Genomic DNA, 14,519 nt, shown 5'->3' on the forward strand with positions numbered 1-14,519 from the left:
TGTCTGGAAAATTGAGTAAATACAGTGGGGGTGGACTTACATTTGTCAGCTGGAATGTAAGAGGGCTAAACACCCCATTAAAAAGAGGAAAGGTGTTCACTCATTTACGTAATATTAAAGCCATTGGAACATAGCAAGGTTCAGGGTATACTTTTCTGCATACACTCATGCTGAATTACCAGTGAAAATTGCTAACAAGAGATAAACAAACATACCGGAAATGCCCAAGCAGTATTGTTTGGAAACTGAAGTACATCACAAACTCTAGTGTAACTAGCCCATTATAGCAGTCGTGTCTCCCGTCCTGTTTCTCTGAAATTCTTTTAAATTAAAGTTTTAGATTCTTGCCGGTACTATGACAAAAACTGTATATATGAGTCTACATGATGTCAATTGTGTTCCCAGATTTGTAAAGTCTCCTAATAAACATATTTGGGGATCAGATGGAAATGAAAGCCCTATAAGTTTTGACACAATATCAGAAAAGTCCTGCCAGAATGTGCTTACCTTTATGCAATTCCATGTGCTATGCAGGACTGAACCCTCTTCAATGCCACATCTAAAATATAGATGAGATAACGCTGGTTTGCATTTATGTATTTTTTGTGGCGTAATATAGGTTTGATGGAGGAAGTTGTAATGGGTCAACCTGTATCTACTATTAATGTTTTCATTTACACATTTTTGACATAATTGATAAATAAATTCACATAGTTGTGAATCAATTGTTACATGGAAGTCGGTCCCCCATCTCTTCCAAAACAAGGAAGAGATGGGAGTGCTGGCTTTAAAGCAGCACACATTAAGACAGAATACGTCTTTGAATTAAAATGAGGCAAGTTCCCTTCATGAAGCAGTTTCTCCAGGTTGCTTAAAGGAGATAGGGCTGTATTTTGGACCCAAATAAGTTATAATCAGATGAACTGAAACAGGGTTAGCCATTTTGTTAGAAATACTTGTAGGGGTCCATTTATAGAAAAAGTCCACAGGTGAACTTTCTTTAAGAAAATCTCAACAGAAGTGTCTGGAATTGGCTCTATGCGTTGCTGGAAAGTGTATAGCCATTACGTGGAGGCAGTGTTAATTTTGTTGACAAAATATTTACGTCACAGTTTTCGTTGACAATATGACAATAATGAGACAATAACTAAATAAAAACTACCTAAAATGATAAAAACGATAACAAAATTAATTGATACTTTCATCAACGAATGAAAACGAGATGAAAATGCTTGGCGGGAACGAAATCCAATCAGAACTTATTTAATTTTGTGAAAGGGCGGGGACAAGTCAGGAAAACATCCAATCAGAACTGATTTAATTTTGTGAAAGGGCGGGGACAAGTTAGGAAAACATCCAATCAGAACTGAGTTAATTTTGTGATATTTTGTAATATTCCATAACTTTTTAAAAAATGTTTAATTTTGTGTAAGTGTTTTTAATGACCAATTCAAGGGAACTGAAGAAAAAGCATTTACATTTTACACCCTTTATATTTTAGTCGACTAAATCGACTGTAGATTTAGTCGACTATATTCTTATAATTTCGTCGACTAAAACTAGACTAAAACTATTCAGATGACTAAATTATGATTAAACCTAAATTACATTTTCGTCAAAAGACTAAAACTAAATCAAAATTTGCTGTCAAAATTAACCAGTGTTAATTTCGTCGATGAAATATTTTCATCATAGTTTTTGTCAATGATGCTTTTTTTCATGATGAAAACGAGATGATAACTAAATAAAAATTACCTAAAAGGATAAAAATGATGACACTTTCGTCAACTAATGAAAATGAGATGAAAATGCTTGGCGGGGATGACATCCAATCAGAATTTATTTCATTTTGTGAAAGGCAGGGACAAGTTAGGAAAACATCCAAACAAACGCACAGTTGCACAAATTTGCTCTAAACCTGGGAAGGCCGAACTAGCCTGTGATTTGTCATTACTTCTGATGGAACTAAGCTATGTAAAGTGCAGTGCCTTTTATATGGCAGGCCAGACCCTCGAACTTTGACTGACACTTCATTTGGCCAATCATGTTAAGAAATCGATTTTCCAGAGCCAATAATAACCAGAGGGTGTCGTAGATATTTCAGGTGATTTTGGTATGGCCAGTTACATGATTGGCCGAATGAGATGGGATGGTCTAGGCTGCCATATAAAGTGCGTGGTGGCCAGTTAACAGCTCCTAGGGGAGAGAAGCTAGAGAATTGAGGCTCCAGCATAGCACAAACAGTTAAGAAACAATTTGAAGTGAGAAAAAAAATTCTATTTATTAACTGATTAAGTCGTGTTTTAGACTGCTTATTTCTAGTGGATCTATTCTGACCCAAAGTGCAGCCGTGACTGGTTCGGCTTTACAGCAGTCGCTCCCCCTCTTCCAGGCTTACTTTCACCCCTGCTTACATCTGTCTCCATCTACGAGTGAAAATAACGTACTCTTTTCTCTTCCTGGGAGCTGAACAGCTGAACCTTTAGCAGAAACTCTGTTGACCAATTACACACAAACAGTAATGAAGTATTTGTACTTTGTTACTTCCCAGCCCTGACTGTGACATCCCTATTTTTTACAGAAAGGTGTTTTACAACAACACAAACTATCCATACAGATTTGTGATTATGACCAACATCTTTTCCATGTCAGTGATAGCCAACCGTATTAGGCCTATGTGGTTTCTCAAAATGTCATAATTTCTCACCAGAAAACACAATTCTACCACCATACCCCAACCAGTGGCGCAAAAAGTGGGTATGCACTATATGCAATAGGAGCGCTGCATGGGGGGGGGGGGGTTGTATTTCATTTTCTGTATTTGATATGCATATGATATGATCAATAACGTAGGCACAGCGCTGATTAGGCGCCCCTGTGTTCCCTCCCCTCCTCCTATCGCCCTACCACCACACACACACACATACACACACACACACACACACACACACACACAAAAGGCACTCCAGCGCGTGCATTTGAGAACGTGCTCGATTGCGACTGTTCATTTGAATCATTCATTTGCTATCATTTGACAGGTATCTAAAGTTCTTAGGATGAGAAAAAAGCTTTTCAAAGTGGTTTAAAGACAGTCGGTAAGTTATGTCAGTGTATCAAGAAGAGGCTTTTAAATACTCAGGTTAGCTTAAGTTACTAGTAGTAGAATAACAGGTCGCCTAAAAACGTGTCCGCATACACCTCAGATAGTATACCTGTACCTTTGACCCCAACTATACAAACTCCTGCTGATAATCATGGATTCCTACCATTACCCTCACCCACAGAATGCTATGTGACTCTCCAGCACATGTGTACTAATGAGATATCAAGTCTTTATTTAGAATGAATTTCAGTGAATTTAGAATCATTTTTGGGCCACAAAACTTACATGACACGGAGGTGCTTCCCCACAGCACAATGAGGGGGCTTCATAAATGTGACAGCTTGGCAGCCTGCCATGCTGTGATGCTCAACAGTGGTTTATATTGGGTGGAAACCCAGACTGGAAGTTACAGGTGTTGTTCAGCCTCGCAGAGAGCTGTGACTTTTAGCATGGCCTTGACAGAGGAACAGGAAATATTTTGGAAATAAACAGGGGCCTCAGAGAGTGATGGAAGTTGGCTCAGCCTACCACTCTTGAACACAGCAGAGAAAACCCCTGTTTCCACTGCTACCCACCCCACTATGCACTCTGAAAAAGGATGTGATGAAGTGGTTTATTTTCAGGACAATGAGGGATAATAATGTATGTATGCATATAAGGTGTTATAAGTTTGTTGTGTTGAAAAAGAGTGTGTGGAACCAGACTCATTCTGTTATAAGAATGTCACAGCAACATCTTTTATGGAACTGAAATCAACTGTTTAGATTAAGAGGTAACAGTCAAGGAAACACTGTAACATATTATATGATACTGCTTCCAAAATTGCTACTATAGTTATACTTATGATCATTCTGATGCTACTAATACAAATTTATGTGTTATATGGGACCTAAAGGACTCGTAGTGCTGGTGCTAATTTCCTAAGTATGTGGTCATAAAAAGAGTAGAATAATGAGGGTGGCAAAAGAAAGAAAGGTAACCTCTTAAAAACCTCCAGATAACCATGCATTGACCTGTCTAGGTAATGGTTGGGTTTTGTTTTAACAATATAATTTTACAAGGTTAAAAAAGCTGACCTAAAATAACTTTAATTTTATGGTCATTTTCATTTTTTGTAAAAACGTTATCTCTTATAAAGAGAAAATGTGCAATTTGTCGGGTGAGCGATAATAATGGATTGATAGAGAGTCAAAAATTGTGTCATATATTTACATATCTGGATCATATCCCAATCAAATTTTACATGGTCATGGACAATAGTGATATGCTTCTTGTTGCAAGAAATGAGGATGTCTTTTTTTCAGCTGAGATAGGCCAAAAATATATTTTTTTTATCCGCAGAATCAATTTTAGATTGCCATTTTGTCCAACAGGCCGTCGCTGATTGGTTCAAGCAGAAAATGACATTGTGGAACAGCCAATGGTGTATCACCTTATTACATAGCATGCTACTACATCAGACCACATGGCCAAATCTTTAAACACAACAACCCAAACTAGGGTTATACATTCGTGCAGCATAATCAGCTGATTGCTGAGTGTCAACAAAGGTTTAGGTGCACTATGTTGCGCAAGTGTAATCACATGCTGAAAAAGGGGTGGATGGGAACCAAACTGACCCTATATAGTTCACCAATAACTTAGTAGGAATGATCTTTTGGCACCATGAATATCTCTAAGATTCATCCTTGTGTTTGTGGGTAGGAATTCTTCAAGGCTTCTAGTCTGTGTTACTGTACTAGTATCAACCGTACTAACTTCTATGCATTAGCAGACTGAATGTATCAATTTTCTTCTGCTTAACCTTTTCAGGGCTGGAGCCTATCCCAGCTATCTTAGGACAAGAGGCCGGGTACACCCTGGACAGGTCGCCAGCCTGTCGCAGGGCTAACACAGAAAGACACACGACCATTTACACTCATGTCCGCACCTATGGGCAATTTAGAGTCACCAATTAACTTAACCCCACTAACTGCATGTCTTTGGACTGTGGGAGGAAACTGGGGAGAACATGTAAACTCCATACGAAAGGTCCAGGCAAAGGTGGATTCAAACCCAGGACCTTCTTGCTGTGAGGCAACAGTGCTGACCACCATGCTGCCCCCAGACTGAAAGTAGCTCTACATAAAAGTTAAAACATGAATTCATTATCATTTATAGACATGAGAACAGTGCTACAAGTACCAGTGGGAAAAAGAAATCAGAACCAGAAATCACTGTTATACATCTTAAAGGCTTCTCAGCTGAGAAAACAACAGGAAACAAACTCAAGCCATTGCATGGAATAGAATGGCACATCAGGCCTTTTGGACAGCTCTATATCATTTTAGACACACTGAAAAGAAATTAAATGGCAATACTGGTCAGTCTGGCCTCCTAAATGTTTCCTCATTTTTTACGATACATGTTTGTTACAATGTCATTATTTTACTTTTTCTTTTTCAAGTCAGATCATCTGATGTGTTTTCTTACATTCCTTGCTTGGTTGCTTTTACCTGCTTCGCTCATGTGTTGAGACGAACCCAACTGTCACTGGGTGAGTGGTGTGGTACACCTCAGAGAGGGCACGTGTCCATCACTGCCTGTCTTAATGGAAACAGAGAATTCAGTTTTTAATCATTCCATAAACTATAGCAGTTTGAAAAATATGTTTTTTTTTAATTATTATTAATTCTATTTAAAATAATTGACAAAATAACTTAAATATGCTGAGCAACTGACTGCTTGTTTCTTTCTGAAATTGTTTACGCTGATTGAGTGTTCACTGCTCTCCAGTGGCTATAATGAGGAAGTGCAACACTTCGCCAAAACAACTTGGACACAGTTTTGTGACTGTCACCAGAGCAGTGTAACCTGTGTCAGCACTGGCATTACAGCATAGAACCGTAACCTGTCTGAATTCAGGCAAACAAAAATTAAATCAAGTGATATCATTAGCATCATACCCTAAATGGCAACATTTAACTCCATCTTCTAAATTGAATAAGTTCAGTAGAACCTATATATTTTATATGTACCTTTATTTGCATATTATTGAAAAAAATTCTGAAAAATAAATTCATTCCATTACTGTATGTCTTCAAGCTCATTTATGAAAAGTCCAAACTCACTAGTATCTCACAACATTACATTACATAACAAGCAAGTTTATTTTCTAACTCTATTGTAAAACAAAAGAAAATGCCCATTATTATATTTTTCTTTTGATTGAACATTTTTACCAATTTTATAAGCAATTTTTGAAGAAAAAACAGCTTGAAAAAAACTACTAGTAATTGGCATTCTATGGGGAAATGATAAATTTGTAACACCACTGTCCAAACCACAAAAGCAAAATTTTGGGATCAAATATATATATATATATATATATATATATTTCAAAAAAAAAAAAAAAAAAAAAAAAAAAATATATATATATATATATATATATATATATATATATATATATATATATATATATATATATATATATATATATATATATATTTTTTTTTTTTTTTGAATATATTTTGAATATATTTTTTTTCAGTACTAGAAAAACATAGTTTTAACAAAAGTGGAAATTTGTTACCTAGTGTTATAGGATGCTGTCCTCTACTGGAATTCAGCATGAAGTACACCCCCATGATGTCCAATAAATGTCACAAGTTCAGCAGTGCTTCTCTGGGCTTCCTGTAAATGGGTGGCATGTACTAATCATCTCCCATACACTACCTTTCATCACTGTATGCAATTATGTTTCACTATTGGACCATTCAATACCCATATTTCAAAAATAAACAAACTATGGCTGCGAAATAGGAAACCGATGTGTAGACACATACATTCACTGGACACACTTAGTTACACCTTTCTGGTTGGACCCCATTTTACCTTAACAGCTACCTTAATTCTTCATTACACAGATTCAACAAGGAGCTGGAAATATTCCTGAGATTTTAGTCCATACTGACATGACAGCCTCATGCACATGCATTTGCTGTAGGTTTATCAGCTACACATCCATGATGCTAATCTCCCGTTCCAACTCATCCCCACTGGATTGAGATCTGGTGACTGTGGCAACCGCTTGAGCACAGTGAACTCACTGTCACCTTCACAAAACCAGTTTGAGATTATTTGAGATTTGTGACATGGTTGCTCCAGCAGGATAAGCCCCTATCAGAACATGACAGATGGTCTGGTGCTTTTCTACTCTAACTGAGCACTCCAATTGCTTTTCACTACAAATATAATTGACCCAATCACAGAAAAGTGTACAAGCACTTTTTCATATACCTAAACTGACATTCAAACACACTCCAATGCATCAGGGTTCAGTATCTTGCCCAAGTAACACTGGGTATACTTCGACATGCAGACTTGAGGAGCCAGGAAGCAAACCACCAACCTTCTGATTGGTAGACAACCCAATCTACCTGCTGAGCCACAGGCACTCCCAAGATGTGGTCATAAAGGGATGGACATAGTCAGCAACAATATTCAGGTAGGCATTTAAATGATGATCAGTTGTGCCCAAAGTGTGCCCAGAAAATATCCCCCACACCATTACACCACCACCACCACCCTGAACCATTGTATCAGTGGTTCAGTGTGACCCTACCAAATCTAGCCATCTGAATGTCCATCCATCCATCCATCCATTTTCTTCCGCTTATCCGGGGCCGGGTCGCGGGGGCAGAAGCCTAAGCAGAGAAGCCCAAGCTTCCCTCTCCCTAGCCATCTGAATGTCACAGTAGAAAAATTAAGACTCATCAGACCAGGCAGTGGTCTAACAATCTTTCATTGCTCCATTTTTTTGAACCTGTGCGTAGCCTCTGTTTCTTGTTAGCTCAACCAAGTGACACTCTGTGTAGTCTTCTGCCACTCTAGCCCATCTACTTCAAGGTTTTATGTGTTCAGAGATATTCAGAGATGTTTTTCTGCATACAGGTCAAAGCAGTCTGGCCATTCCCATGTGACCTCTGGCATCAACAAGGCATTTTTGCCCAGGGAATTGCTGCACACTAAATATTTTCCCTTTTTCTGATCATTCTCTGAAAAAACTAGAGATGGCTATGTGGGGAAAATCACAGTAGATCAGCAGTTTCTGAAAGACTTGGACCAGCCTGTCTGACACCAACAAACATGCCACATTCAGAGTCTCTTACATCACCTGTCTTCCTCCTTCTTGTGCTCATTTTGAACTCCAACAGGTTGTCTAATGCCTAAATGCATTGTGTAGCTGCCATGTGATTGACTGATTAGATATTTGCATTAACAAGTAGTTAAACAGGAACAAATTGATCAGTTAGTGTATATAACAATGAAGTCTGAATTATGGCTTTTAAAATAAAGTCAAAGACTTAAGTCTATTATTTAGTGTTACTTAAGCAATATGACACTTTAAAATCATAGCTCATAATTCCAATTTTGAAAAGTATGATTCTTTAAACAAATTATTATTTGAAGTAAGATTTGTGAAAAATTATGAAAATATTGATTCATTTGCAAACACATTCATATGTTGGGCTAGATATAAGGTTTCATCTGAAATCATGCTGTTAAAATCATTTCTTGTGCAGAATCTGCACTCTAAATCACAATCTTCTTTGATTAAAGTAATTTAAAATTAGCCATTCACTGCCTTTTAAAGAAAAGTCTGTATAATGAAACAATGTTGAACATTTCTAGGTAGTATAAAATAACCTTCCATAATTAGATTTATAGCTGTTTCCACGTCAGTATGCACACTCTTGGTGAAACCCTGTAAGGAGCACAAGGAATGTGCATATTAATAAGCCCTTACACGCTCATAAATCATTTTGACTGTGGACACGCCCCCTGTTCTCCTACTGGCTGCTACGTGCCTCTCGTCTGCTGCGTCCCCTCTTGGTAATTTAAATAGCCCCCTTACGCAATTTGATGAATAGAATCGCTGTCAAAAGCGTTAGAAGGAGAGGAGCGCTTGTTGATAGAAAGACAGCTGTGACAGAGAGCAGAGGAAGAAGAGCTGCGTCATGTCTCGTCCTTAGGCTTAAATCTAGTTATTCATCCGCGGAGGTGGACATCAGGGAGAGTTTGCTCAACTATTACCGTCCCGGGCTTTAATCTGTGGCTAATCCTTTTTTGTTTGTTTGTTTTTCTCTGGAAAGATATGGACCCCGGAACATCTGAAGCTTAAATGCGGGTTCACAGCTCTGAGCGTGCAGAGATTAATTTTTTTTCCTAGATTCAAAAAGTTCTCTCGTCGGGAGGAAAAGCTTTTGCAAGGTAACGCATCTCTTTTTTCCCCCTCTTGTTTCCCGTCCGCGCGCGCATTTCTGAGCACAGCTCTGCTTTAAAAGCTAGCAGCTCGCGTGCTTAAACAGCATTTCAGCGACTCTAAGCATTTATACCTAAAATAAATAAACAGCGAAAGAAAATTACTTTTTGAAAGCTTCATAGACTAATTACTGGAACTCTTCCAAAAGTCCCATTTGGTGACTTTCCCCACCCCTTACGCACACACGCGCACGCGTGCTCACACACGGTTGACATACCGTTATACTTGTAAATCCGTTCCACCTCCTGGTCTACTTGTCAGATCAATACTAAGCTCTCTTTTGACGCTACAGAGCTTTCGAACACAAACCTACACTATATATATATATATTTTTTTTTTTTTACAGTATATGCGCTACTTGCAGTGTACAAAGAAGTATGGCTCAAAATATGGTAGTGATTTTCTCATGTATAGATGAGTATGTTCTGTTGGGGTCAGCCTGTTAGATCATGTTATCAGGCAGTTGCAGTCATGCTGAAACCTTACATAGGCTTGTCAGAGCAAATGAAATGGTTTTGTGTGTGTAACCATAAATATAAAAACGGGTTTACTCTAAGAAATAATAACAGTAATTATTATTATTTAAAAACATCTATTCCAGAAACTTAATAGTAAATTAATGTATTTTTGTTGTTTTTGTGATATCTTCACAGGGTGAGCAAACTTTACTTTATTATACCTGTCTCAGTCATCCAACATCCACCCTGTGTATTCAGGAACCTCTGAGGGCCCTCATCATCATGGTAAACAGCCAAGTTTCAGGCATACCTCCGGGCCCCAGGTTGTGTGCAGGATGTGGGGGGAAGATTGCTGACCGCTTTCTGCTCTTTTCCATGGAGCGCTACTGGCACACACGCTGCCTCAAATGCTCTTGCTGCCAAGCTCAGCTGGGGGACATTGGTACCACCTGCTACAGCAAAGGGGGCATGATTCTTTGTCGGAGCGACTACATCAGGTGCGAGGGAAACGAAGGAGGGAAAAGAAGAAAAGATTTTTAGATTTCTGAAGCTGTACACATGAATCAATCTGTGTTTTGTGCTTGCAGACTGTTCGGGCATAGCGGGGCGTGCAGCGCCTGTAGCCAGTCCATCCCAGCCAACGAAATGGTGATGAGGGCACAGGGAAATGTTTACCACCTAAAGGTAAATCCCCAGCTCACACTTCACTGTGCTTCATCTCCTGCTGCTTGTTTGACAGAATCATCTGGGAATTGAAGGGGACAAGAGAGAAAAGGAATTTACTCTCATATACTTAGTTGCTTTTACAACAGAGTTTCAAAGTTGAAGGGTTTTATTTTTAAGTATCTTCCATTCATCATCAGTTGTCTTTGCATCTTTCCATTTTTGAGGCTAATATAAGCTGATGTCATGCCATGTCTGACCTGATATTTTTTCTTCCCCACTCCTCTGCAGTGTTTTAGCTGTGCCACCTGTAGGAACAGACTAATGCCTGGCGATCGCTTCCATTACATCAACGGTACGATCTTCTGTGAGCATGACAGACCGGGTGCTACCTTGCTCAACAGCCACCTGCCGCCACTCCAGAACAGCTCTGTGCTGACAGACCAGAAGGTGAATAAAGCAGAGTATATCACATCACTAGGCTGGAATAACAAACAAAACAACTATTCCCTGCCCCTTTGAGACGATGACCTCAGCAGGATGTTACTAAAATGACGAAAAAAAGTTGGCAAACTGACTACAGTGTAAATGCAGAACATCTTACATTCATACAATGCACCCAATAATGTTTACACTGTTATCTGTCATTGCAGGCAGGAACAGTGGACCCTGTCTTAAACACAAATATAGTATTAATAAAAAAAAAAAGAGCCCTAAAAATGACTGAATTGTATTGACCTCAGTTTGGAAGGGTCTTATTTTTTTAGTCATGTTATCATGAGACTTTCCATTACTGTTTTGACCCCTCTGTACATTTACATCACACATTATGACCGTACCGTTAAGGCTGTGCTATTTTTGGAACAAACTGGAATTAGTAGGATTAACCTTGTTCACATACAACTAGTATAACATAGCCAGCCATAATAGTGAAAATAATACACACATTAGTTGAACAGCTGAAGGTTTAAAAACAGAAAAACAGTAAAAAAGTAATAACATTTATCGAATTCTTTTTATAGCTTTTAAAAACTTTTCACTAAATGCCTTAAAGCTATTTTCATATGGTAAGCTGGTAATAGGTATGGTGTGTGTTTACGAACATTTCCACATCAGGTTTGGTCTGAAATTTAATGTGATATTAAAGGTTTTTAAAAGTGTTAAATGTAAAGTCTATACACGCTGACGGATTGCAAGAATCGGAAAAATATTTATGACTGTTATGTACATGTTGAAGGAAGTAGCGTAAAGTAACAAATATTCTTACTCAAAGACTGTACTTGGGTAATGCTAACTTGAATTTCTCCTCCACTACATCCATCGGCCCATCTTCTTCACTGCTTATCCAAAACCAGCTGGAGCTTGTATTCTAAAACACTCAGACCAAAACAAAAACAAAAAACAACAACAAAAAAAAATCAAAATAAGCGATTTTACCACAGTCCACATACAAAAGCATAATAACAATAATATTTTGTTAAAATCATTTAAACCATTTACAGTTTGCCTTTTTTAAAAACATTTTTTTAAACTGAAAATATTGAAAGATGATGATAAAGTCTGTAACTATACCTTTACAGAAAGAACAATGATGATATGTCCTCACAGTTATTATTTATCATATCAATATTTCAGTTTTAAATATCATAGTTGTTGTCAATATTTGGTTATCGGTATAGTCCTACCTTGGGTAGCTATCATTTTGTGCTATTTTTTTTCTGCTCAGCAACATCCTGCCATCACTTCCATGTACATGTTATCAGCAACTTTTAAAATGAGAGAGAACTTCTAGATTTTGAAATGATTTGAAATGAATTCCACTTTGACCTGATGTAACATTTCAGGTGCAATAATTTAGCATTAAGCCTGTGAAGTGTGAGTCTTCATTAGTGATAACCCTTATTTTGTGTTTTGGAGAAAAGCAAGGACAGGAGCTTTTCTGGGCAAAAAAGTGAAATTATTCTTGATGTATGTTAGAATGTTTATTTTTTGTCTCCTGATTGTAAATACTTGGAAGAACAAGTTTCAAAAGTAAAAAAAACACATATTTTGATAACTATAGTTTGGGTTACTTGGACATCAGCACTACTTTGCATAGAACATTAAGTTATATATTATTGCTTAGTTAAATATTAGTTTAAATACAGAATTTTTACTTGTAATTTCTTAACATAGTGTAATATTGCTACATTGAAATGAAAAAGGTGAGTTTCTAACAGAAATAAATGCATCTAATCTCAAGCTGATTTTTGTAAAAAATGCAACATGGGAACAGTCCCGTAAATCTCCTTACTTTTCCAAGCTGCTGATGTCACACTGCTCTTTAAAACTATAATTTGAACAAGTATCATATTATGGGTTTATGCAATAGATTTTATTTTGTTGTATGTGTGGGTGTGTCTAAGTTTGAAGATGAAGAGACCACTTGAATAAAAAACAAACTTATGCAGTACTTTATATTCACTCAGCTATAATGGCATACAACTGAACCTGAAGCTTATGTTGTGACCCCCCTCTGTTTTTTGTCTGCAGGTATGCTGAGTGGTAAAAGTGCCATGTGTTGGGCTTGCCTTCCCTTCCCAAGCTTCACTCGTCCTTCTCTCTTGATACTATTGCCGTTGTTGTTGTGGATTCTTATCACCACCCACCTGCTTCTCTTGCCCCTAGAGAGGACACAGTTTCTCGCTCAAGATATCCCATGGCTCATCATATCAGAGAGACTCTCTGTACTGCTTACAAAGTCCTGTTTATGTTGTGGTCAATGTTAAAGTGGTCCGTGCAAAGACTCAGGAGTTGCACCGATATAAGGCTCCTACAGGACAAAAGGAAAAGCTGGAAGAAAATAGCACCAACTGGAAGAGAGAACAAAAGCTGCTTGAGTGAATGTTTGACTGACTGCTGTAAAATCATTGTCACAGTTTTGCTTTATGCCATGTGGCATTATTTCCTCAGAGCATCAGTGTTTTTTTTTTTTTTTTTTTTAAATAAACTCCCGATCTCTCTCTCGCTCTCTCTCATATATATATATATTAATCTGGAGATCTGACACTGAGGACTGGAGATAAAATTGATGGATGACAAAAATCAGAAAATGTTCAGTCATGTGAAAGCCCTTAAATGAGATAAAAAGTCTGCGCCAGAAACTTTTTAAAGCTCTTACAGGAAAACTAAAACCTGTCACTGTTTTGTCACATATTGATTTGTCTTGTGACCTGCACAAAGAAGAAGTGAAAGGATCAAGTGAGAGTTTTGTTTTTCTTCTGTACATTTTTATTTCTATATCAGATGCCTCTTCAGTGGTAGTGGTGGTGGTGGGGGTGTGGCATTGAAAAGAAAAATCCTATTAAAACAATTTTCCTGTAACATGTCACAAAGTGAGCTGAGGTCACTGTGAAGCCCGTTAGCCGCATTAGTGGCATTGTGTTGCATGGTACCTAGCATGGTTGATGTTGCTGGTGCTCTCTCACTCTCTTTCACCCTGTATGGTGAAAACATGCCTGATTACCCTGAGGAATGGAATTAGGGGGCTTGAGCTCTGACCATTTACAGAAGCAATTAAACATGATCCCTGTATCTGTGCTGCCTGGAGCTCCTGGGAGGCTGAACTTGGGGCATATCCCAAGGCTGACTGGCTCAGTGGCTGCCTGCCTCTTATAAAGCTTAATCTGAAAGCAGGCTAATTAAAGGGGATGTAGCCCCTTCTATATCCTGGGCATTTGAAACAATCTGATGTATTTACTGTTTATCATGTTCTAATTAAAGCCCCCACACAGCCTGGTTTGTTTCCTGTCCCTGCTCTTTGTTCTCTGCCACTCTGCATGGCTTTTGAAATGTATTTCCTTGAGCTGCATCTAATTTGGTCTAACTCAGGATGCCTTTTTAATGTGATGTAAAAACTTTAAAGTCTTAGCATACAGTTGGTAGTTGGGAGTTAATCTTGGTGTGATAGCAGCGGAGTGCGCAGCGTGCAGGAAGCACAAGATAGCATCTG

The 14,519-nt window shown here is 38.1% G+C and overlaps 1 protein-coding gene across 3 annotated transcripts; it reads left to right on the forward strand.

Annotated features, from left to right (window-relative positions):
- The first annotated feature begins 8,959 nt into the window (after positions 1–8,959).
- On the forward strand, positions 8,960–14,297 carry LOC115776181 (LIM domain transcription factor LMO4-B). Of its 3 annotated transcripts, none has more exons than XM_030723766.1 (6): positions 8,960–8,977; positions 9,238–9,355; positions 10,061–10,362; positions 10,453–10,549; positions 10,820–10,978; positions 13,061–14,297. In XM_030723766.1, the coding sequence occupies exons 3-6, from the start codon at positions 10,148–10,150 to the stop codon at positions 13,067–13,069; spliced, it is 480 nt and encodes a 159-aa protein (XP_030579626.1). In that variant the 5' UTR covers positions 8,960–8,977; positions 9,238–9,355; positions 10,061–10,147; the 3' UTR covers positions 13,070–14,297. The 3 variants fall into 3 exon arrangements, with proteins under 3 accessions (XP_030579626.1, XP_030579625.1, XP_030579627.1); XM_030723765.1 differs by lacking the exon at positions 8,960–8,977 and adding an exon at positions 9,005–9,145; XM_030723767.1 differs by lacking the exon at positions 8,960–8,977 and having other exon boundaries at positions 9,005–9,355; positions 10,124–10,362.
- Positions 14,298–14,519: the final 222 nt, after the last annotated feature.

The sequence above is a fragment of the Archocentrus centrarchus genome, unplaced genomic scaffold (assembly GCF_007364275.1).
Source record: "Archocentrus centrarchus isolate MPI-CPG fArcCen1 unplaced genomic scaffold, fArcCen1 scaffold_27_ctg1, whole genome shotgun sequence".
Taxonomy (NCBI): Eukaryota; Metazoa; Chordata; class Actinopteri; order Cichliformes; family Cichlidae; genus Archocentrus; species Archocentrus centrarchus.

Excerpts from the sequence above, each read along its gene's own strand:
- LOC115776181 (XM_030723766.1), top strand. The coding sequence starts at position 10,148 with ATGGTAAACAGCCAAGTTTCAGGCATACCTCCGGGCCCCAGGTTGTGT. Across the intron at positions 10,363-10,452 it reads TGTCGGAGCGACTACATCAG|ACTGTTCGGGCATAGCGGGG; the intron begins GTGCGAGGGAAA and ends TTGTGCTTGCAG. Across the intron at positions 10,550-10,819 it reads GAAATGTTTACCACCTAAAG|TGTTTTAGCTGTGCCACCTG; the intron begins GTAAATCCCCAG and ends ACTCCTCTGCAG.